Below are 22,258 nucleotides of genomic sequence, written 5' to 3' on the forward strand. Positions count from 1 at the left end.
GTTCAGCTTCACTAGCTATTAGAGAGATGCAAATTAAGACCACAATGAGATACCATCTAACACCGGTTAGAATGGCTGCCATTAAACAAACAGGAAACTACAAATGCTGGAGGGGATGTGGAGAAATTGGAACTCTTATTCATTGTTGGTGGGACTGTATAATGGTTCAGCCACTCTGGAAGTCAGTCTGGCAGTACCTTAGAAAACTAGAGATAGAGCTACCATTCGATCCAGCGATTGCACTTCTCGGGATATACCCGGAAGATCGGAAAGCAGTGACACGAACAGATATCTGCACGCCAATGTTCATAGCAGCATTATTCACAATTGCCAAGAGATGGAAACAACCCAAATGTCCATCAACAGATGAGTGGATAAATAAAATGTGGTATATACACACGATGGAATACTACGCGGCAGTAAGAAGGAATGATCTGGTGAAACATATGACAACATGGATGAACCTTGAAGACATAATGCTGAGCGAAATAAGCCAGGCACAAAAAGAGAAATATTATATGCTACCACTAATGTGAACTTTGAAAAATGTAAAACAAATGGTTTATAATGTAGAATGTAGGGGAACTAGCAGTAGAGAGCAATTAAGGAAGGGGGAACAATAATCCAAGAAGAACAGATAAGCTATTTAACGTTCTGGGGATGCCCAGAAATGACTATGGTCTGTTAATTTCTGATGGATGTAGTAGGAACAAGTTCACTGAAATGTTGCTATAGTATGTAACTTTCTTGGGGTAAAGTAGGAACATGTTGGAAGTTAAGCAGTTATCTTAGGTTAGTTGTCTTTTTCTTACTCCCTTGCTATGGTCTCTTTGAAATGTTCTTTTATTGTATGTTTGTTTTCTTTTTAACTTTTTTTTTCATACAGTTGATTTGAAAAAAGAAGGGAAAGTTAAAAAAAAAAAAAAAAGAAAAAAGACAAAAAAGGAAAAAAAAAAAAAAAAAAAAAAAACGATGTAGTGCCCCCTTGAGGAGCCTGTGGAGAATGCAGGGGTATTCGCCTACCCCACCTCCATGGTTGCTAACATGACCACAGACATAGGGGACTGGTGGTTTGATGGGTTGAGCCCTCTACCATAAGTTTTACCCTTGGGAAGACGGTTGCTGCAAAGGAGAGGCTAGGCCTCCCTGTATTTGTGCCTAAGAGTCTCCTCCTGAATGCCTCTTTGTTGCTCAGATGTGGCCCTCTCTCTCTGGCTAAGCCAACTTGAAAGGTGAAATCACTGCCCTCCCCCCTACGTGGGATCAGACACCCAGGGAAGTGAATCTCCCTGGCAACGTGGAATATGACTCCCGGGGAGGAATGTAGACCCGGCATCGTGGGATGGAGAACATCTTCTTGACCAAAAGGGGGATGTGAAAGGAAATGAAATAAGCTTCAGTGGCAGAGAGATTCCAAAACGAGCCGAGAGATCACTCTGGTGGGCACTCTTACGCACACTTTAGACAACCTTTTTTAGGTTCTAAAGAATTGGGGTAGCTGGTGGTGGATACCTGAAACTATTAAACTACAACCCAGAACCCATGAATCTCGAAGACAGTTGTATAAAAATGTAGCTTATGAGGGGTGACAGTGGGATTGGGAATGCCATAAGGACCAAACTCCACTTTGTCTAGTTTATGGATCGATGTGTAGAAAAGTAGGGGAAGCAAACAAACAGACAAAGGTACCTAGTGTTCTTTTTTACTTCAATTGCTCTTTTTCACTCTAATTATTATTCTTGTTATTTTTGTGTGTGTGCTAATGAAGGTGTCAGGGATTGATTTAGGTGATGAATGTACAACTATGTAATGGTACTGTAAACAATCGAAAGTACAATTTGTTTTGTATGACTGCGTGGTATGTGAATATATCTCAATAAAATGATGATAAAAAAAAAAAAAAAAAAAAAAAAAAAAGAAAGCATATACTCTAAACTCAGATATAAGGAAAACAGAAAGAAAACGATCAGTTTAAATGGAGTATCACAAACTATTAATATTTACTTGACCTTTATTATTTACATACAGACGATATCATGCTTTGTATTATTAAATGAAATGACTTTTATTAAATTACGTATCATGATATTTAGTTACCAACATTTTGCCATGTTTTCAAATATTTGACTAAGTTTATTCTGAACTATTTTTCACAATTCAAGGATGCTTAGAAAGTGATTTTTTAAATTTCTGGTACAACAAATTAGTGAAAAAAACTAATGGATTTTATTATTTAAATGTAAAAGTTCTAGATAAAGAAAATCCACAAAGTTATGATGAAATAAAACACACTCTTTGGGAGGAAACAGTCCTGACCCCTGTGCTGGGTATGTTCTCAAATGCAGCTGGCGAGGAACGTCCACAGAAAACAAGCAAATGAGGAACTACAAACAATAAAGAAATGTTTGGGAAATTGTTTAGCTGCACCCAATTTTAAAATTCAAAATCAAGACAGTTAAGTGCAGTACCTCACTTTCTCCTTCAAGATAAATGAACAAATAAATATTTTTAAATAAAGGATCTGTGAGAAGAGATGCTCTTGTACATTACTGATGCATCAACAAATCGGTATCCATGAATTTGGGACTCTAACACAGTGTTATGTAACAATTCATTGGATTGACCACAGAATCAGAAAATTTACAGCAGGAATACAGGCTTTAATCCAAGGTTCCCACTTTGAGAATATAGTCCACAGAAGCAACTCAGAAGAGAAAATCCCATGTGGACAAAGGCATTTACAGCTGCACTAGCTGGAACAGCAAAGAAACTTGAAGTAAGACCAAACGCCCAGTAATAGAAGAATGATAAAGCAAACTATGACACTATCATAGCGTGGGATATTACTTTGTTAATGCAAATGACAAATGTATGCTCCATAATTTCTCACACGTAGAAAAATATATATGAAATAATATCAAGCAAGGAAAGTAGATATAAAGAATTATGCACCTGAGAGCTTCCGGGAAGATGGCAGATTAGGAGAGACAGAGCAAAACCCTCATCTGTGAAAAACACTAGATAATATACAGAAAGTGCTCCTGAAGAGAAGTTCCAGGGTACCACTGGCTGGGCAGGAACAGCTACACCCACAGTGAGCATGTACTTGGAGAAGCCGAGAGAATGCATTTAAGGCTGGTGAGTGTTTAGCCCAGAATGCTGCCGGGGAATGGGCGGTTGGAGCTGGCTGACAAGCACGGAGGGCAGCAGCCTTCCACGCCCCGGGCACCCTCCTCAGCACTTGGCTCGGGTGATAACCCTTTACAGATCCACGGCCGAGAGCACCCGTGCCAGGGACTGGCAGTTGAAGCAGGCAGATGAGCATGGAAGGGGACAAACCCTTAGCTAGACTGACAAAGTCAAAAAAAGAGAAGACCCAAATAAACAAAATAATGAATGACGGGGGGACATTACTGTGGATCCTGAAGAAATTTTACAAAATCATAAGAGGACACTATGAACAACCATACGCCAACAAACTAGAAAATTTAAAGGAAATGGACAATTTCCTGGAAACACATGAACAACCTAGACTGACCAGAGAAGAAACAGAACACCTCAACAAACCAATCACAAGTAAAGAGATCCAATCAGTCACCAAAAAGCTTCCAATGAATAAAAGCCCAGGGCCAGATGGCTTCATAGGGGAATTTTACCAAACTTTCAAAAAAAAAAGAATTGACACCATTCTTACTCAAACTCTTTCAAAAAATTGAGGAAAATGGAACACTACCTAACTCATTTCATGAAGCTAACATCACTCTAATACCAAAACCAGATAAAGATACTACCAGAAAGGAAAACTACAGGCCAATCTCTAATGAACATAGATGCAAAAAATTTTTCAACAAAATAGTTGTAAATTGAATACAAAGACACATTGAAAAAATCATACACCATGACAAAGTGGGGATCATCCCAGGCATGCAAGGGTGGTTCAATGTAAGAAAATCAATCAAGTAATACAACCCATTAATAAATCAAAAGGGGAAAATCAAATGATCATCTTAATAGATGCTGAAAAAGCATTCTACAAAATTCAGCATCCTTTTTTGATAAAAACACTTCAAAAGGTAGGAATGGAAGGAAACTTCCTCAATATGATGAAGGATGTATATGAAAAACCCACAGCCAGCATAGTACTCAATGGTGAGAGACTGAAAGCCTTCCCTCTAAGATCAGGAACGAGACAAGGATGCCCACTGTCACCACTACTATTCAACATTGTGCTGGAAGTGCTAGCCAGAGCAGTGCAGCAAGACAAAGAAATAAAAGGCATCCAAATTGTAAGGGAAGAAGTAAAACTGTCATTATTTGTAGATGATACAAAAACCCTGAGAAATCGACAACAAGGCTATGTGAGCTAGTAAACATATTCAGCAAAGTGGCAGTATACAAGATTAACGCACATAAGACAGTAATGGTCCTATACACAAGAAGTGACCTAACTGAAGGGACACTCAAAAAAAAGATTCCATTCTCAATAGCAACTAAAAAATCAAACACCTAGGAATAAACTTAACCAAAGATGTGAAAGACCTCTACACAGAAAATTACCTAACTTTACTAAAACAAATAAAAGGAGACCTAAAGAGATGGAAAGATATTCCATGTTCATGGATAGGAAGGCTGAATGTCATGAAGATGTCAATCCTACCCAAACTGATCTACAGATTCAATGCAATTCCAATCAAAATTCCAAAAACCTACTTTGCAGACTTGGAAAAGCTAGTTATCAAATTTATTTGGAAAGGAAAGGGCCTCAAATCGCTAAATACATTCTAAAAAAGAAAAATGAAGTGGGAGGACTTACACTTCCTGATTTTGAAGCTTACTATAAAGCCACAGTATTCAAAACAGCATGCTTTTGGCACAAAGGTAGACATATTGATCAATGGAATCGAATTGAGAATTCGCAAACAGACCTCCAGATCTACGGTCGACTGGTATTTGATAAGGCCCCCAAATCCACTGAACTGGGACAGAACAGACTCCTCAACAAATGGGGCTGGAAGAACTGCACATCCATATCCAAAAGAATGAAAGAGGATCCCTACCTCACACCCTATACAGCCTGAATTCAGTGAATTTTCCTGAATATTCCTGTATACTAAAAAAAAAAAAATTTACTACACATGTATGCATTCATAAATAATATATAGAATCAATTTTCATGTCCTAAAACTTCATATAAATGGCTGTACACTATATGTATCATTCTGCGACTTTCTCTTGTTTGCTCAGCATTTTTGAGATCTATCCAGGTTGATCCAGTAGCTCTAGTAAGTTATTTTTAAGTGGTATATATTATTCCACTACAGGACTGTATCAAATTTAATTACACTATCCTCATGCTGATCAGACACTGGGTCTCCTTTCTGGTTATTTCAAACTTGGCTACAGTAAACATTCTTGTGCATGGACCTTTGTGCAGCCTCCCACCAGCAGCCGACCTGGTTTCCATTTCCCCTTTTACTGCCATTTAACATTGTCAGACTTTTGCTAGTATAAATAGTGGAAAATGGTATCTCACTCTCATTTTAATTATCATTTTCCTGATTGTTAGTTCATTCATACATCGGGCATCTAAATTTTGCCCATTTTTCTAAGTTTTTTTTTTTTTTTTGCCTTTTATGTATTTCTAGGCATTCTTTATATATTCTATGTATCAGTCCTTCGTATTGATTATAATAATTGCAAATATTTATAACAAAATTGCAAATATTTATGCCCAGTCTATGGCTTCTCTTTTCATTTTATTTATGTCTCTTATCATGCAGTAATTTTTTATTTTAATGCATTCCGATATACTAATCTTCTCCTTGAGGGTTAGTGATTTCATGGTCTTGTTTCAGAAAACATTCCTTATCCTTATCCTCATATATTTTCTTCATGTGGTCCGAAAGTTTTGCTTTTCACAAGCATCTACTGCCTAGGTAACTTACATGGCATTTTGTAGAACAGTCGTTCTCCTGCACCATCATTAGTTTGCAGGTATTTACTATCCAAAGACCAATCAATATGAGTAATGAAACTAAGGGATTTGTTGCATTCTCCAATTTTCTTATACCGCTGGGCAACAGCATAGATGTCTACTGGGCCATCGTTGGATCCCACTGCAAGGTAAGACCCATCTGGAGAAAATTTCATTTCATGAATGACTTCTTTTCTATCTTTGATATGAACCACTTCTGTCATATCTCTGTAAAAATATAAAGCAAAGTAATAAGCAGCAAGTCTACAAATAGAAAACCCAAGCCAAGCTGGGATAAGCATCTATGTGTCAGGAAAAAAAAATGTTTTGAAAGGGAGAGAAAACCTACAGGAATTAAAGGATTAATTTTTGAGGAAAGATGTAAAGTGATTTTATTTAAAATTTATAGCCAATTTAAGAAAATTAAAAATGAACATTTTAAAATAATATATTGGGCTTCCAAAGTAAAAACAAAAAAGATATTTTAAAACAAATACATATTTGCTTTAGTGTTTAACTGTGTACCATTTTCCCCTGAACTTTCTAGTTAAAAAATTGGGATTTGTAAAATTATTTTCAAAATATGCCATGGAAGAAAGTAAACTATATCAAAGTTAGCATAAATAATAAACCTTCTCACTCATACTTTCAGAATCAGAAACCAGTAACTATTAAGCTTGATACTTACTGTTGCAAAGAGACTTTAAATCAGAAAAGCAGAAGAGCAAAATTGCTCTTTTAAATGTTAAATTGTTATATAGTTATTTAATTTTCACTCTGAAAGGTCAATGATATATACACTGAATCACTTGAATATTTTGTGTCCTTTCTGATCAGATTCTAGAAAGAATTTCTGCTCTCACCTGAAAACTCATTCAGGTTGTTTTTTCTACAACTGTGAGACAGGATTACGACTGGCAGGTCCTCTGAGCCAGGAAGGATGCCTTCCTCAACTCTAAAACAACGTGGATATATAAAAAGTGCCACAGATTTGCTTCTACATAATAATTTTGCACCTGCTATCATTCATGAATAGCACTATAGTTTATTATCATGTCAAGAGAAATGTGTGAGGTATTTTTTGCTTGAGAAATCCACCAAAAAGGAAATCTGGAAATTAATCCTACCATCTTTTCACAGATCACTATGCAGGAAAAAAATGCTGCACATCAATTCTGTAATGAGTTACGTATGACTGGTAATGAGAATTTAGTGTAATAAACTGTGCCAAGAGCATTTTTCAATGCTACATGGAACTTTCTGCAAGCAAAACATGCAGCATTTAATTTCCAGCTGCATCTCCTTTCTGTAATCACAAAATATGTATGCCAAGAGAACAAATGCATTCAAAGGAGGCACAAGGGTGGGCCATAATTTTTGTCCAGTAAAAACAATATAGAATATTAACAAATTGTAAATAATCCATTTATTATAGATTATGGATGGGAATCTTTCATTCAAGTTTACCTCTAAAAATCTGGACCCACTGAAAGCTGCTTTATTCTTTCTTCTTTTCTTGGTTTACTACAAGCCCACAATCTCTTATGCAAAGACCTTGGGGACAGATGTGTTTGGTGATTCACTACTATTCATGGGATTTTAGAAAGGTTCACATACAGTACCTTATGTAACATCCCTAAAGGAGACTCGGGAAGCACTCTGTATTACTAACATTAATATTTTTTGCAGGAAAACACATGATTATTCCTAAGGGATTAACAGGCTACCTACCAACAGTCTTGCATCATTATGTTGGGTCAGCCTGTGATGCCAAATAAATTACCCCAGCACTTTGGATTTTCAGTGTTCTGGATTTCTGAATTACAGGTGAGGGACTGTGGACTTATGCTATTCCTATCTGGAAGGGTAAATTCTTTTTCCTAAGATCCTGGCATACTTTCTGACCAGGAGACTCTTAACTTCAATAGAGGAGCACCTTAACGGCGGTTTCAACACTGGTACGTGCCTGACGCGGAGGACAATGAAGGAGCCGTCCTTCATGCCCAGGGCCAACTGGGATCCGTCGGGGCTGAAAGCGACGCTGCGAACGGCCTCCTCCATGTTGCAGCGGGCGATGAGGGCGTGGTCGGCCAGGCTCCACAGCCTAAACGCAGGCACAAAGTCAGAAACAAACTTCTAGAGTCACCGCTGCCCAAGGAAGACCTGCTTACCACACCGTGACAATAACCAGAAATGACACAGAAGCTTCGCCCGGCGGCCTTCATCACGACCTGGCAGGGGACCTGGGAGGCTGTCTAGCTCACCTTTGGGTCATTTTCACCAGTTGAAATATCCAGCAAGAAATAGAAAATGAAGTAACATTTACAAAGATTGTGAGGTTCACAGAATAATGACATTTTAAACAGTACTTCAAAGAAAATCATACTTTTCTCTTTCTAAATTTAAAGTGGTTCTTCATTTACACCAGTGGTTGTTAGTAACACTTACTGGTAAGAAGCACTACCAGATGCTACTGCTGTTAGTGGTTTTAAAAAATCTATCAGTACCTGCACCAGGTTGAATGGTCTCCCCCTTAAAATTCATGTCCACCCAGAACCTCAGAATGCGACTTTATTGGGAAACAGGGTCTTTGCAAATGTACTCAGCTAAGATGAAGCCACAGTGGATTGTGTGGGCCCTAAATCCAAAATGACTGGTATCTTTAGAAGAGGGAAACTTGGACACAGAGACACAGACACAGAGGGAAGGCGGCCACAGGAAGACGGAGACTAGAGTTAATGTGGCCACAGCCAAGGAACGCCAGGGCCACCAAAGCAGTAAAGGCAAGGAGGATCCTCCCCTGGAGGCCTCGCAGGGAGCGTGGCCCTGCACATGCCTGTTTTCGGACACGTAGCCTTGAAAACTGAGAGAGAGTAAATTTTGGTTGTTTTAAGCCACTCAATTTGAGGTAATTTGTTACAGCAACCACGGGAAACTTACGCAGTACCCTCCTAATAAATTGTGTTATTTAAGCTCAGGAAGATTGAAATACACATTCTGTTTGTTGGCCTCCCTGGAAAGAAAATGTATCTATGATGGAGAAGAATGGATGATACCTCTCCCTGGGATGGTTTCAAAGCTGGCAGGAGACAGCCAGGTGCTGTCCTTTCCCACAAGCCTCCCAGAGCGGGGCTCTCCTGGAGCCCCATCCCTGAGGGGTCCACTCTTGGCGGGGGCTGCTCTTGGTTAACAAGCAGCAGAGATCAAGGGACAAGTGCAACTAAGGTGGAGCTTTCAGCAGTGCTCACTTCAGGTGCTACCACCTCATCCAACCTGAGAGAACCTGAACTGAACACATAAAGGGACAAAGGAGGATTTCCATGTTAGTTGCAATTGTGGTACTTGACCTCTTGTCTGTTAGTACTTTTCTGAAAACAGACTTATCCTGACAGACAAACAACATCTGCTAGGGGAAGTGAGAACCCTGAGCCCTGCAGTAGACAGGTGAGAAGGCCTCACATGTGGTGCAGCTTCTCTAAACGCACCTGCCGTCACGAGGGACGATGCACACCTGACAACGCAGACCTGCACGGTGACCAGTTCACTGTGCCCTTAGGCAGCCTGTGCTGTTCAACCTAAAGCTTATGGCACTCTCTCAAGACCTCGTCCATTATTCATAACCACGTGCTGTTTTTAGCCTTGTACTATTTTAAGGAATGTAAGCATTGCTTTAGTAGCATGAAGAAGCCATCACTGCCCAAGAAATTATTACTTATATCCCGCTATTGTACACTCTAACAACAACAAATGGTCCAAAGAAAGAACCCTTGAAGTCCTTATAAAGTTGCGTATTTTCTCAGGAACCAGCACTCTCCTTTGATCATTGAGGACAATGTTCAAAATTCCATCTGAGAAATTACAAAGAAGTATTTACTCAAATGTGAAAGACAACATTGAAAATGAGAATTTCTGTCCCAGGGGTGATGAATGGGAGTCTCTGCCTAAACTGTAAAACCACTGGGAAGCCCCCTGTAGGGGACGAAAGGCGCAAGGAGGAAATCTGGCCTTATCACAGAGAAGTAAGCTTAACTCATATCTTCAACCAGAAGCAGAAACAGACGCCAACCTAAACGGTATCAGCATATTTTCACTTCTAATGACACGTCTGTGCCTTCAGATGGAGAAAGATAACAAAAGGACAATAAGACCACTGTAGTTGAACTGAATATTATAACGTTCCATTTGGAAATCATGTGGTTGTGCAATGTGGTTTCTTCTTCTCTTAAGAAAGAAGCAAATCTGAACCAAATAATTCTATTCTCCTGCAAAAGTCAGTGAGGTGACAGTGGTCACCAAGGGGTCTCACCTGACGGAGCGGTCGTCACTGCCCGTCACAGCCAGTGGTTTCTTGGGGTGCAAGGCCAGAGCCCAGAGCTCACCCTCACAGTGGCCCTGCAGGATCAGCATCGGCTTGTCACGTTCTCGCACGATAACTTCAAATATCTCACTGTCCTGGGTCCCTGCGAGAAGACGGTCTGCCTTCCAGCACACACTCCGGATAGAGAGGCCTGAAGATAAGCAAATAGTTAAATATATAAAATAAAAGCATACCTTAACACCTTCAAACAAAAGAAAAATGCCTAAGTACCCTTTTACTAGGGCAACATCTAATGAACATATCTTAAAAATGCCTGGGGGTAGAGAATCAATTCCACATATCGTTCTGTGCTATTTACCTTTTCCTTACACATGTTGGACATTCTCCTCCCCTTGTGATCTATTTTGCAAAAGAGTCACCCATCTTTCTTGTCTGACTTAGGATAGCTATCATCTTTAAGCAGGATATATTTTAAGCACTGTATTTTTAAATGAATATAAGAGGAGAAATCAGTCCTTACGAAAACCTAACCCTCTTGGAAATAGCTTCCTTCTGATTTGCTAAGAAGGAGTTAATAATCACTTCAATTTTTAGGATGCTAACATTGTATTAAAAATTATATGTGGGTGATACCACTGAACAGCTAATTACCATATTAGGCAAGTTTAGCATGTATTTTATGAGAACCTAGACTCATTCTACTGGGTAAACAGATGCACTAAGTCCCAGAAATACGCAAATGAAACTCTAATTTCAGTCTCAAAATTCCATCAAACGTTTGTCGGTGAAAACGTTCTTCTCCACAGACTTAGCAATTTATGGCACTGTCTCTGAAAGTACAGTACTCCTTTTAAGGCCAACCTTCTCGTTCTGCAGGATTCCATCTGCGCTGGGCAGGTCTTCGCTTGCCTGCCTGAGCCTTAAACTCTCAGACTTCCGTTCTGTTCCTCACTGGGTGGCTAGAAACCTGCTCATTATTTACTTAGTAATATAGTAAATTTTTCATGTTTAAATTAGAAATCCAAAAACAACCCCACTTTCGTGTCCATTTTAAAAGAAGGTAGGGACGTGAGAAGCTTTGTGAGTTGTGTTGCCTCCCGGAAGGCTCTGCACCTTCGGGGTAGAGCACAGGAAGCCAAAGGGCCTGGCTTCTGTCCTGTCCTACCCTCAGGAGTGCGCCCCTCCCTCTCTAGGGTTCAGTTTTCCTCTCTATAGAATGTAGACAATAATTATGGTGACTGTGTAATTTATCATCCAAGTCGGGACACCTCTGAAAGTAAAAGGGGCATTAAAAATAATCAAATTACCTAATTTTCTGAAATATTTATTCATTGACCAATAAGGTAGTTTTATGACAAAAGACCTACTGAATATTTCTATCAAAAATCCTCTCAAATATAAACTATTACAAAATGAAAAATCCAGGACAAATACAAAGTCCAACGGGACGCCAGGACAACAGGGATGCACGGGGAAGAGGGACACTCTAACTGTAATCCTCACCTTGTCCGTGTCAGTGTCATCTTCTAAGGCTCAAATGAGATGATGCGTTTATTTACAAAAAAAAAAAAAATTTTTTTTTAAGATACAAGGCTGCTTTTACATAAGATACCTCCCCTTAGGCCTTGCTCTGAATGCACTGTTCCATGTCTTGAAACGGAAGGAGGAAGCACACAGGCAGCTTTATTATTCCCACTGGATGTAGGGAAACCTTGGAAATGGCTAGTTCAGGGTTGATCACTCAGAATCCTTGACTACAAACATCGGAACAGACTTTCAAGGATATGAAGGGCAGAATGGGCAGAGGGGAGCGGGGATAAATGGACAGGATGAGGCTCAGCTGCGGAAGAATCACTGCCTTTCGTCACTATCACTTTCTTGTTCTTATCTCCTCCCTAGTCCTTTTCAGGGGTACAGTTACCATTCATTAACATTCCTGTTCCCTCACTTGTTTTTTTCCTAGCTCCTACAGGGAGTTGACAGACGGGTGAATTAGTCGCCTCTCCAGCAGGCTTTGCATCATCTACAATTTTATTACAGAAAGGGTGTAAAGCTTTGCTATTCAAAGTTAGCAGGAAGTAAGGAAGACGTAATTATATCCCAACATCAGCTAAAAAAAAAAAAAAGCAAATAATTATGTTTGTTATATTTATTGTCTGCTTTTTCACACTAGAACAGAAGGTCCAAAAAGACAAGAGTTTTGTTTGTTTTGTTCACTGCTGTATCCTCACTACCTAGAACAATGTCTGCCATGTCATTGTAGCTCAGTAAAAATTGCTGAATAAATTAAATAAAACATCAAAATCACAAACATTTCTTGAGTGCCTGTAGATACCAAGAAATAAAAGACACTACCTTGTCTGCAATGAGGAGAACATTCAAGATGGAGGGATATAGTCATTCATTCAAACACTTTTGTGAGGCACCTCTTACATGTCCGACACTAGAGTTATAATTGCAAATAAGCCAGCTCCTGCCCTCATGCAGTTTACAGTCTAAGGGAGGAGCCAGGTCTTGGTAAGCAGATATCTAGGCACCTGTAAACCAGCTAAAATAACATGTGTATATATGTTATATGTATATATGCATACATGTAATACACACATATACACATATTACTTTACATCTCAGCAATGTCATATTTTAACTGTTACCTGGTATTCAACCCACAGTTCTCTTTATGATTCTACTGATTGTTTTAAAGACTCTTCCCTTTCCAGACAGCCTGGAACCCGTGGCTCCACTGTAAGCACAAGCACCCCGACTCGCCCCATGTCCTCCAACAGCCGGTTCAGTCACACGGGGCTAAACGGCTTGAGAAGAGAAACTCCTCCCAAGGATCCAGGGTTGTGTTTGATCCGGAGTACAAACATTTATCCTCTCCACCATCCCTAATGTATTGTTCTGTTTTTTTTTTTTTTTTTGGAAAACAAATTCAGAAAGGTACAGATAATATTATAACAAATAACCCACGACCTAAAAATGACGACTGCTAGCTTAGGAACAACCTTTCAACTCGACCAAGACTGATGAGCCAGCTAATGCACCCAGCATCCTCAGACTGCGTCAGGGGGTTCCTGGATTCCTCATAGGAGCTCCAGGAGCCCCAGGAAGAAGTCTGCGGGGGGAAACAGGAGGCCAGCAGGCAGGGGGTTTGCTGACCCCACCCCTGCTTCACACTCAGACTCTCCCAGGCTGTGATTTATAGATTTCATCAGAAAAAAAGGCTCCACTGAACTAACCAATATAAGGGAGAAGCTTTCTATATAACAAGGTAATGAGAGTAAACTGATAGGGCTTATTTCTGGGTGAACAGGAGGAGGGGAGGAGAGAGCATGAGTGAAGGAGCTGTTGTATTTTCATTGTTTACAACATAAACTTAATGATGTGGGAACATTTTCTCTCAGAGATCAACTCAGGCTCTCCATAAATGCTTAGTTCTTCAAATGGATAAACAGCATTTTGTCACAGCTGACACATCAACCCCAGGGATTTATCCACAGTGTGAGAGACGTGACACTGCCTCACTCACTTCCAAGTTAACCATGTAAACAGGAACTACTTCCTGAAGACATATCAATAGGCAGAGAACCATATTCAAGTTTCTTAATAATGTCCTCTTTCTTCATCCCTAAATCTAATCGCTCCTCTGCACGCAGGAGTGGTGGATAGCGTCACGCGGTCTCTGCTGGGTGCAATCTGGAGAGGCCCCGGTGAGGTTCTGACAGCAGTCCCTTTCTCCTCTGAAACTCGATGTCAACTACTCTGACACAAATGCAGGGGGCAGAAGTATAATCTTGATTTCCTAGCTGGGATGGCTGAGACAGCCATTGCATTGGGAAATAATTAAGCTACTTTGCTACTGTTTCTTCCGTTCTGGGAGTGAGAAACATAAGGTATCGTGGAATTGAACAGAAATCTACCATTAGTGAAAAGAAAGGCAGATAAAAGCCAAACAAATATTTTAAAACCACAGAAACACACTTTCTTCTGGAAAAATGAATATTGCAGACACTTCTGACAGTGTGAGCTGAAGGCATTTCACTGAATTGGTGAGGTGTCCACATTTTGGACACGGTGGCCTTCTCTGCCACGCCTCTATGAGAAATGTGGTGCTCTGGCCTGTATTCGGTACAGTCAGCCAGCAGATGGCAGTGGAGAGCAATCACTCATTTAAACCTGAAAACCCTCAATGACTAACCAAATTCTTAACAGCCCTTTGCTCTTATCTTATATTCAGGCTAGAAAGTGATATGCTCAACAACATCTTTCTAATCCTTTTGTTACAGTCCCAAAACCTGGACATGGGAAGGTCTAGTCCAGGAATCATCAAAACAAACCTCATTATTAAAAGACATTGCTTCTTTTCTACTAGTTGGTTGAATGGTTATTAAGTACACAGACTGGATTTATATCCCAGCCCAAGACACTCCTAGTTGTCTGACACAGGAAGCTATTTAACTTTTCAAATTTTCAGTTTTCCCATCTATAAAGCAGAGATAATATCAGTGCTCACACTTCATAGCATTCAATGCAATAATGTATTCAAACACTTTACCCAGTGTCTGGGATGTAGGAAGTTAATTAACAAATATAGCTTATTATTTTAACAGCAGATTGTGTGCTTTGTTGAGGTCTTTTTACTAGGTTCACATCTCAATGAACAACAACTTGCTGTAGGTGTGGTCAGCTCCAGGATCTATGCAGAAGTTATCCTATATACATACCTTCCCTTGAGTCTCCTTAGTTACTTCTCTGGATTATAAATTTGTTGTTGGTGTTGTCTGTTGTGATAATTTTGATATGCTAGCATTGCAAAATCTTAGAAGGAAAGGCTATGGTCCACACACAAAAAGAGAAAAAACTATTTTGGCACTAAAATGGCCTTATTCCCAAATACTCTTTGGGTCATAAAAACAACATCTTTTAAAGGAGAATAAAGAATTTGAACACATTTATTGAAAACGGTTCATAATAATTTGGACATAAGTAGCCCTAAAAGTGTTTTTATCATTTAAATCCAGAAATTCCACTTCTAGGAGCTGATTCTGGGAAAATAATTTGAAATATTGAGAAAGCTTCTTTTGTATAAAAATATTATTCAAAATAGCAAAACCTAAATGTCTTACAATGAATTTTTGCTCATATTACAATACCATCTGTACAATCAGGTCATTTGTTTAAAAAAACAGTAAAATTGTCTATATAGCTTAATCTCAGTGATTTTTTTTAAAGAAAAAAAGAGAATACATAAACATCTTAAACACTGTTGACTGTAAACTGATCAAAGAACCCACTTCAGAAGTATGTGAAATATATATCTTGTGGGGATGAATAAATTACTAACTAAATCAAAGCTGTTAAAGAATTCATAGGAGTTTTTATTGTACCTTCAGAATCTGCTGATGGGGGAAACACATAAATAGTATTTCCTCAGTCTACAGACAGTTCTTGGTATGTGCCATATTTAAACCCTTCCCAGTAACGACACCTGGTTCCCAAGCAGGAGACTTGTGTGCTTCCTGTTCTCCCCTTCCTGACCGTCTCCATCCACCTCCTAACATCTTCCACCTTGAGCCAGGGATGCCTTACCCAGTGGGCACAGGAGATTCCCTACAAAGAGCCCACAATACTCTTAAGGGGCCATGAAAATATTCTCATTCATTTTAAAATCAGAATTAAAAAAAAAAACTGTTAGGTTGGAGAAAATGTTTTAATATATAATATTAATATGTTCATCCTTATACCAACAGAGTTATAAAATATTTTTTTAATATTGTTTTATGGAAGAAGGGGCCCACATAGACAAAAGTTCCTGGGCCCATGGAAGTCCTGTGCAGCCCGGACGGAACACTTTTTCTCCACTCAAATTGCTACTGTCTTAGTTTACACCTTCAGAGTTTGTCCTGTGGATTACCGCACCAGCCTTCTAATTGTTCTCCTGTCCTTGGCCTTGCCAACACGTCTCCCACACTGCTTCCGGAGTTTTCCCTAGTGCCTATTGGAAAAAGTTGATGGTCCTTAACAAGCCCTTTAACAAGGACCTCTACAACCTGACCCCTGACTTATCTGTGGCTGCGGCTCTGCCCACTTGAAATCTTGGCTCCAACTATACCAACTGCTTGCAGCTTTCCAAATACAGGTCCTATTCCCCATCTCTGTGCCCTGATTTGCTCTGCTGGCTCACCTGAACACCCTTTCCCATCCTGCCCATTTAACATCCTGCACAACTTTCAAGGGACAAGTCAGGCTTCAGCTCCATGAAGCTTTTTCTGCCCTGAACCCCCAAAAGAGTTAGTAATCACTGCTTCGGTGCTCCAGCCTCCAAACAGTCTCCCAGTCTAGCACCTAAACCCTTTTTATGCACTTAATTACATATGTCTTAGTTTGGATTCTTTCAGAAGCAGACCCTGAGACAATGATTTATTTCAGAGGTGATTCCAGCAAACACCAGTAGAGAAGCAGAGAAGTGAGACGGGGAAAGCAAACCAGCCGGTAAGTGCATGTTACTCAGCAGGTGACTGCTGTGGGCAACCCACGCTTGGTCCTGCTCTGGGGCTCTGGGAATCAGTGTAGAACACCCCTCAGAGTAACCCCATCTGCAAAGGGGAACTGGGATGTTGAACCTCCAACCCCTTCCATCCCTGGCTGAAGACAACTCTCAGGGCACCCGCTCCCTGGCACTTCTGGCTTGCCTGCCTGGGTCAAGAGACTGCCACTGCCTGAGGGTAGGGATTTGTGCTTATGCATCGCAGTGCCCCAGAGCTTAGCACGGTGCCCAGCACACGGGAGACCCTTGCTGACTTTTTGATGAACAAATAAGTGAATGACTTAGTAGGTAACCAAAAAATATCCTAGAAGAAATACAAAGAATAGTTTCTGGGTGTTTGGCCTTAAACAATAGTCAGCAGCCCCCACAGAAAGCGGAAGGAGAGGGATCATAACACAGTGTCAAGAGCTCTGCATGAGGAGTCAAAAGTCCCAGGATGCAACCCCACTCAGCCATGTAAATCTGCCCTTTCCAGATCACAAAGTTGTCTTGTGACAAATGAGGCGATAGGTGAGCAAGCACTTGATAAACCATGAAGAACTCCGAGACGATAAGGTTCCAACAGGTATCCAAACAGCCCCTGCACCAACTTTTCCACTTGGCCACTTGCTGGGAGCAGCTGCAGAGAGAGAGACGGGTGAAGGAGGGAAGACTGCCGCAGGAAGGGGGTGGCACTTGAAAACATTCTCAGATCTGGTGTTCCAAGGCCTGACATGGTAAAGGGCGACGAGCAGCCCTTCCCGCCCCTCACTGTGCATCAGAGTCTACACGGAACATGCTGAAAAAATCAAATGCCTGACCTTACCGGCTACTCCCTCTTAGTTGGTCTGACGTGGGCTGGGCAACGTTATGGCTACCTCCCTAGGTGACTTGTATGTGCATCCAGGACTGAGAACAACTGCCTGAGCAAGCTGTCCAGTATGTTCTCAGACTTTAGGCAGATGGAAAAAATTCACATTACCAGGCATCAATACCTGGTGATGCTAATGCAGTGTCCCACAGCCACACACTGGAAAACTTCCTCCTGGGTTAGTAAGCCTGAGACCTGCCATTAGGGGCAGATAACAAAAGATAATGCAACTTTGAGAAGGTGATTCTGAGTCAAACAAGCAAGCCTTCTGTGGTGATTTGGAGCTGCATGTACCCCAGAAAAGCATGTTCTTAAATTTAATCCATTCCTATGGGTGTGAACCCATTGTAAGTAGGACCTTTTGATGAGGCTACTTCAGTTAAAATATGTCCCACTTCAATCACAATGGGTCTTAATCCTGTTATTGGACTCCTTTATAAGTGGAATGAAATTCAGACAGAGGAAGAGGAAGCCACAGAATCAAGAAGCTAAAATTCAATGGAACCCTGAAGAGAATGGAGAGGTGAAGAGGTGAAGAGGAACCCAGGACCAAGGCTCACTGCAGCCAGCCCCAGAATGCCAGTCTTTGGGTGGAAGCATTGCCCTGACATTGCCTACATTTGAGTTTTCTCTTAGCTTCAAAACCGTGAGCTAATGAATTCCCTTGCTTAAGCTGACCCACTGTGTGGTATTTGCTTGAGCAGCTCAGGACACTAGAACACCATGTGAGTGGACAGTAATGAGCCTCAGCAACTTTGACCAGATATTTCACCCATGTGCCTGCTGAATGCTCACAGCGATTTAGGAGGGAGACACTGTCTTTATCTCCAGAGACAGTGCCAGTTGCTAGAGGGTGCCAGTAAAGGTCTGTTGAGCAAATGAGGAAATCAAGGCACAGGAAGGTTATATTACTCGCCAACAGTCACAGAGCCAGCAAGTGATAAGGATTGAGGCAGTTGAAGTCTGGAGAATACAGTCTTCCCATAAAGATGTTTCCTATCTCTGTGAACTTGGAACCAGTACCAGCTACAAAAGGCTAAACAAGACAAGGAAATAGCTATTTCCTATGGAAACCTGGCCTTATTACAGATGAGATACTAAGCAAGGCTTGATAGGAGCACGGAGGGCAAAAAGGTAATAAGAAAAGAGGAGGAGAGATTTCACTCACTCAGATAAGAGAATGTTGGCAGGGAACTGGGGGTCCTCTGACCCTTGCCCCTAACCTCTCCTCAGGTGAGAATGGCTGAGGCCACCCAGGATTGGAGCCTGAGCCCAGGGGCTTCTGGCCTTGCCAGCAGTTCTGGTGCCCTAGATGTGATATGGAAGGTAGAGCTTTGGGACCTGAAGGAAACAAGAGTAAGACATGCATCTCCCCAGGTATTTGTGAGCACAGATGACACAGCCTCATGATTTGAAGGGCCCATTACAAAAATTAAGAATTTCACCATGTCACATGGTGACAGCAGAGCATTAAACCAAACTTGGGGCCCCTCTAAGAGCAGAATTCCGTACAAATGCTCAGATTACAAGCCATGAAGCCGGCCCTGCCTGGGGACCCCCAAGGTTGTTGGAGGATAAAATGGGGCCTGCATGTGGAGTGCTCAGCACACAGGCTGCCACAGAGCTGGCGCTGGGTACAGGAAGCTACTGTGAAGAGCTGTGGTATCTCTCCATAGGGGGAGCAGGAGCTGGTGCTAAACTGCTCTGCAGGTTGTCTGCAACATGTAGTGCCTGCGGCCTACTGATCCTGCTTACAGGGCCTCTCTGCCTGAGAATTTCCAGCAGAATTCATAGTGAAAGCTACACCTTAAAACATCCCTGGTCACTTCAAAACCCACTTCACAGGATTCTAAATCCTCTAGCCACAGGGACTCCAGAGGACCCACACAGCCTGACGGCACCTCAGAAGATTCAAACCCCCCCGCCTCTCACCCCAGGGAAGGAAAACCCAGGCTGTTTTTCATATGAAGTGGCTCAGAGAGTGTTTACAGGGGAGGTATATGAACAAAGCCGACAGCGCTCTGCTTCCATCAGACCATGTTCCCCAGCAGCCTGAACAAACGTCGCGGGCTTCGCCTCCCGATTCTCTCGGGCTCCCCCAACTCCTGCTCACGTCCCTCTGCGGCTTCCACTTTCTCAGCAGCACAAGCCAGGCGTCTCCACTCGGGAAGCCTCTGTGCAGAGATGCAGGACACGAGCCAAGGGAACCGGTTGGCAGGAGAGGGAGAGGGCCGACAGGCACAGGGGTAGACCCGTGAATGATGAAGTGATGCCAGGAGACGAGGGGAACAACTGGACGTGCCTGCTGTATTTCTATAGTAACGAGGGGATCTTATATTTAAGAGTCTGAATGCTGTTTACCAGGGTTTCTCAAGCGACACTGCTGACGTTTGGGGTCGAGTAACGCTGTCCTGTGCACCACAGGATGTTTTGCGCATCCCTGGCCCCCACCCCCAGCTGTGACAACCAAAAACGTCTCCAGATAGTGTCAAATGTGCCCTGGGGGCCAAATTCACCCCCCACTGAGAACCACTGGACTACACGACCCTCAGCGTACTCTGGGGAAGAAAAACGGTAACAAGGAAAATGAACAGTGGGGAAGAGCGGCCTGAGCTCCCACGCTCCCGTCAGCCCCAATCCAGTCCGCTCTCTGCTCTGGAGCAGGGGTCGGTCCCTCCAGCACTCGCCTCCCCACACCTGGCCTGTGACCTCCTATCACTGGTCCTCGGAGGTCAAGCTTGAACGCAGCAGCTTGGCACACGGTGACTGAACTATCTGTCCCTCCCTCTGCGCCTCGTCACTCGGGCTTCTCCTCAGGGCGCTGCACTGCGGTCACACAGCGCGCTCCTCCGTCACCCACTGACGGCCGTTTTCAGGGTGCTTGTGTGTGTGAGGCACTGCTCTAAGCACTCGGGATGCATCAGTGAACGAAGACAGCCCATCCCTTGTGGAAACAGACAACAGCCATAAATGTAATGGGTGAATTACACTGTATGTTCGGAGGTGGAAAGGAGAAGAGGAGGAGGAGTGCCCACGGTGGTGGAGGAGGGCCAGCGGCAACTTAGGTAAGATCGCCATCGGGGCAACCCTCCTTCGAGCCATGGCAGGGCAGAGCACTGCAGGCAGGGGGGCAGCCGGCCCGGCCCGGCCCGAGCAGGAGCGCGGGAGCAGTGCGGGAGAGGGGGGAGTCTCAGGGGAACAGGCTGCTCAGCCATCGTAAGGACTGGACCCTTTCTGAGGGAAACAGGGAATCATTGTAGGGTTTCGAACCTGGCTCAGGTAAACTTCAGACACTCCCACTAGGTGCTGTGCTGAGGACAAGAGTAGAAAGAGGGACACAAGTCAGGAAGTGACTGCAGTAACCTATGCAGAAGTGTGGAGAGGGTGGGTGTCTAAGACGGGGTATCTCGCCTCCTGGGGACCCTGGCTCAGTGCTGAGGGAAAGCTGCTTGACCTAACGCAGGGTAGCTCTGGACCTGAAGGCTGCAGTTCTTTGGGTTCAGTGACAATTCAACAAATATGTACTGACTGTTAAAATAAACACACACACACACACACACAAACACAAAACAATCAATAAAAAGTAATAATGCCTAAACATGCTTTTTGTTTTGGCCTATCCAGTTCTTATGCCTGTATATAGCACTTAATCGATGCTTAATCTTTATTAAATCAATAAATGAATAACACTGTGTGAATAATTACTGTATTCCTTTAGATATAATCATTTGCAACCATTAACTGAAAGTGTTTCATCACCATAGGCACAGTTCATTTGGTTGACAAAATTGCTTTAACAATTATTTTCAGCTTTTCTTGCTACCACTGTAAGTCACTTACACTCCATTATTTTACCCAGATCATAACTTTGTTTTAAAAATGATCCAGCTCAAATTCACTGTGATTAAGCTGGGTGAGGGCTCTGAGTTAAAGCCCTGATCCTACGGCCAGCTCCGTGTGTGAGAATGAAATTAAGTTTAGCTTTCACACAGAATAGGTGTGCCTTGCAGGGTGGGGCAGTTAAGAAATTGGCAGAAGGTTAAAAAGACAAACTGTAATCCACAGTCAGTCCCCCTGCTTATCCGCCCACTATCTACTATCCTTGCAAGGTGGAGACTCGGGGTAGAGGTTCCCAAAATAGCCTCATAACTTGTTACCAAACTAGCCCAGACTGGCTCTAAAGAGGCCTGGGCATACCCATTATAGTCAGGGGTGGAGATTTGTTCCAACAGTTCCTAATGTTGCAAATTTGCAGGGGAAACCTATTTCAAATGTTTCCAATTTGCGCGGGCTAGTTAGGCTTGTCGAATAGAATGTAACCTCTGGAGTATCCAGCCAATGGAAAAACAGGGGAGGGACTTGTGGTTAGGTTTAGGGGATAAATACTGCTGAACCTGTTGTTCTGCGTGCCAACCACCACATTTGGTTGGGCGCCGTTCTTGCAAGACCGTGAATAAATTATTTTCTTCTCCACAATCGGGTGAGCACATGTTCCTTTTTAGGAACTGTGCTTGTTTCTCACACATGTGAATGACCCCGAGCCTCATTCGACTCACCAGGAAGGCA

At 42.2% G+C, this 22,258-nt stretch overlaps 1 protein-coding gene across 4 annotated transcripts in view; it reads right to left on the minus strand.

Annotated features, from left to right (window-relative positions):
• The window catches only part of EML6 (EMAP like 6), a 333,322-nt gene that overhangs the window by 117,778 nt on the left and 193,286 nt on the right, over positions 1–22,258 (minus strand). For all 4 annotated transcript variants that reach the window (XM_037806998.1, XM_037806997.1, XM_037806996.1 and 1 more), the window contains 3 exons: positions 10,281–10,482; positions 7,941–8,078; positions 5,946–6,202 (listed from right to left, as the gene is read on the minus strand). In XM_037806998.1, the coding sequence (XP_037662926.1) occupies positions 5,946–6,202; positions 7,941–8,078; positions 10,281–10,482 (597 nt within the window). The remainder of the gene's footprint in view (positions 1–5,945; positions 6,203–7,940; positions 8,079–10,280; positions 10,483–22,258) is intronic.

The sequence above is a fragment of the Choloepus didactylus genome, chromosome 17 (assembly GCF_015220235.1).
Source record: "Choloepus didactylus isolate mChoDid1 chromosome 17, mChoDid1.pri, whole genome shotgun sequence".
NCBI lineage: Eukaryota > Metazoa > Chordata > Mammalia > Pilosa > Megalonychidae > Choloepus > Choloepus didactylus.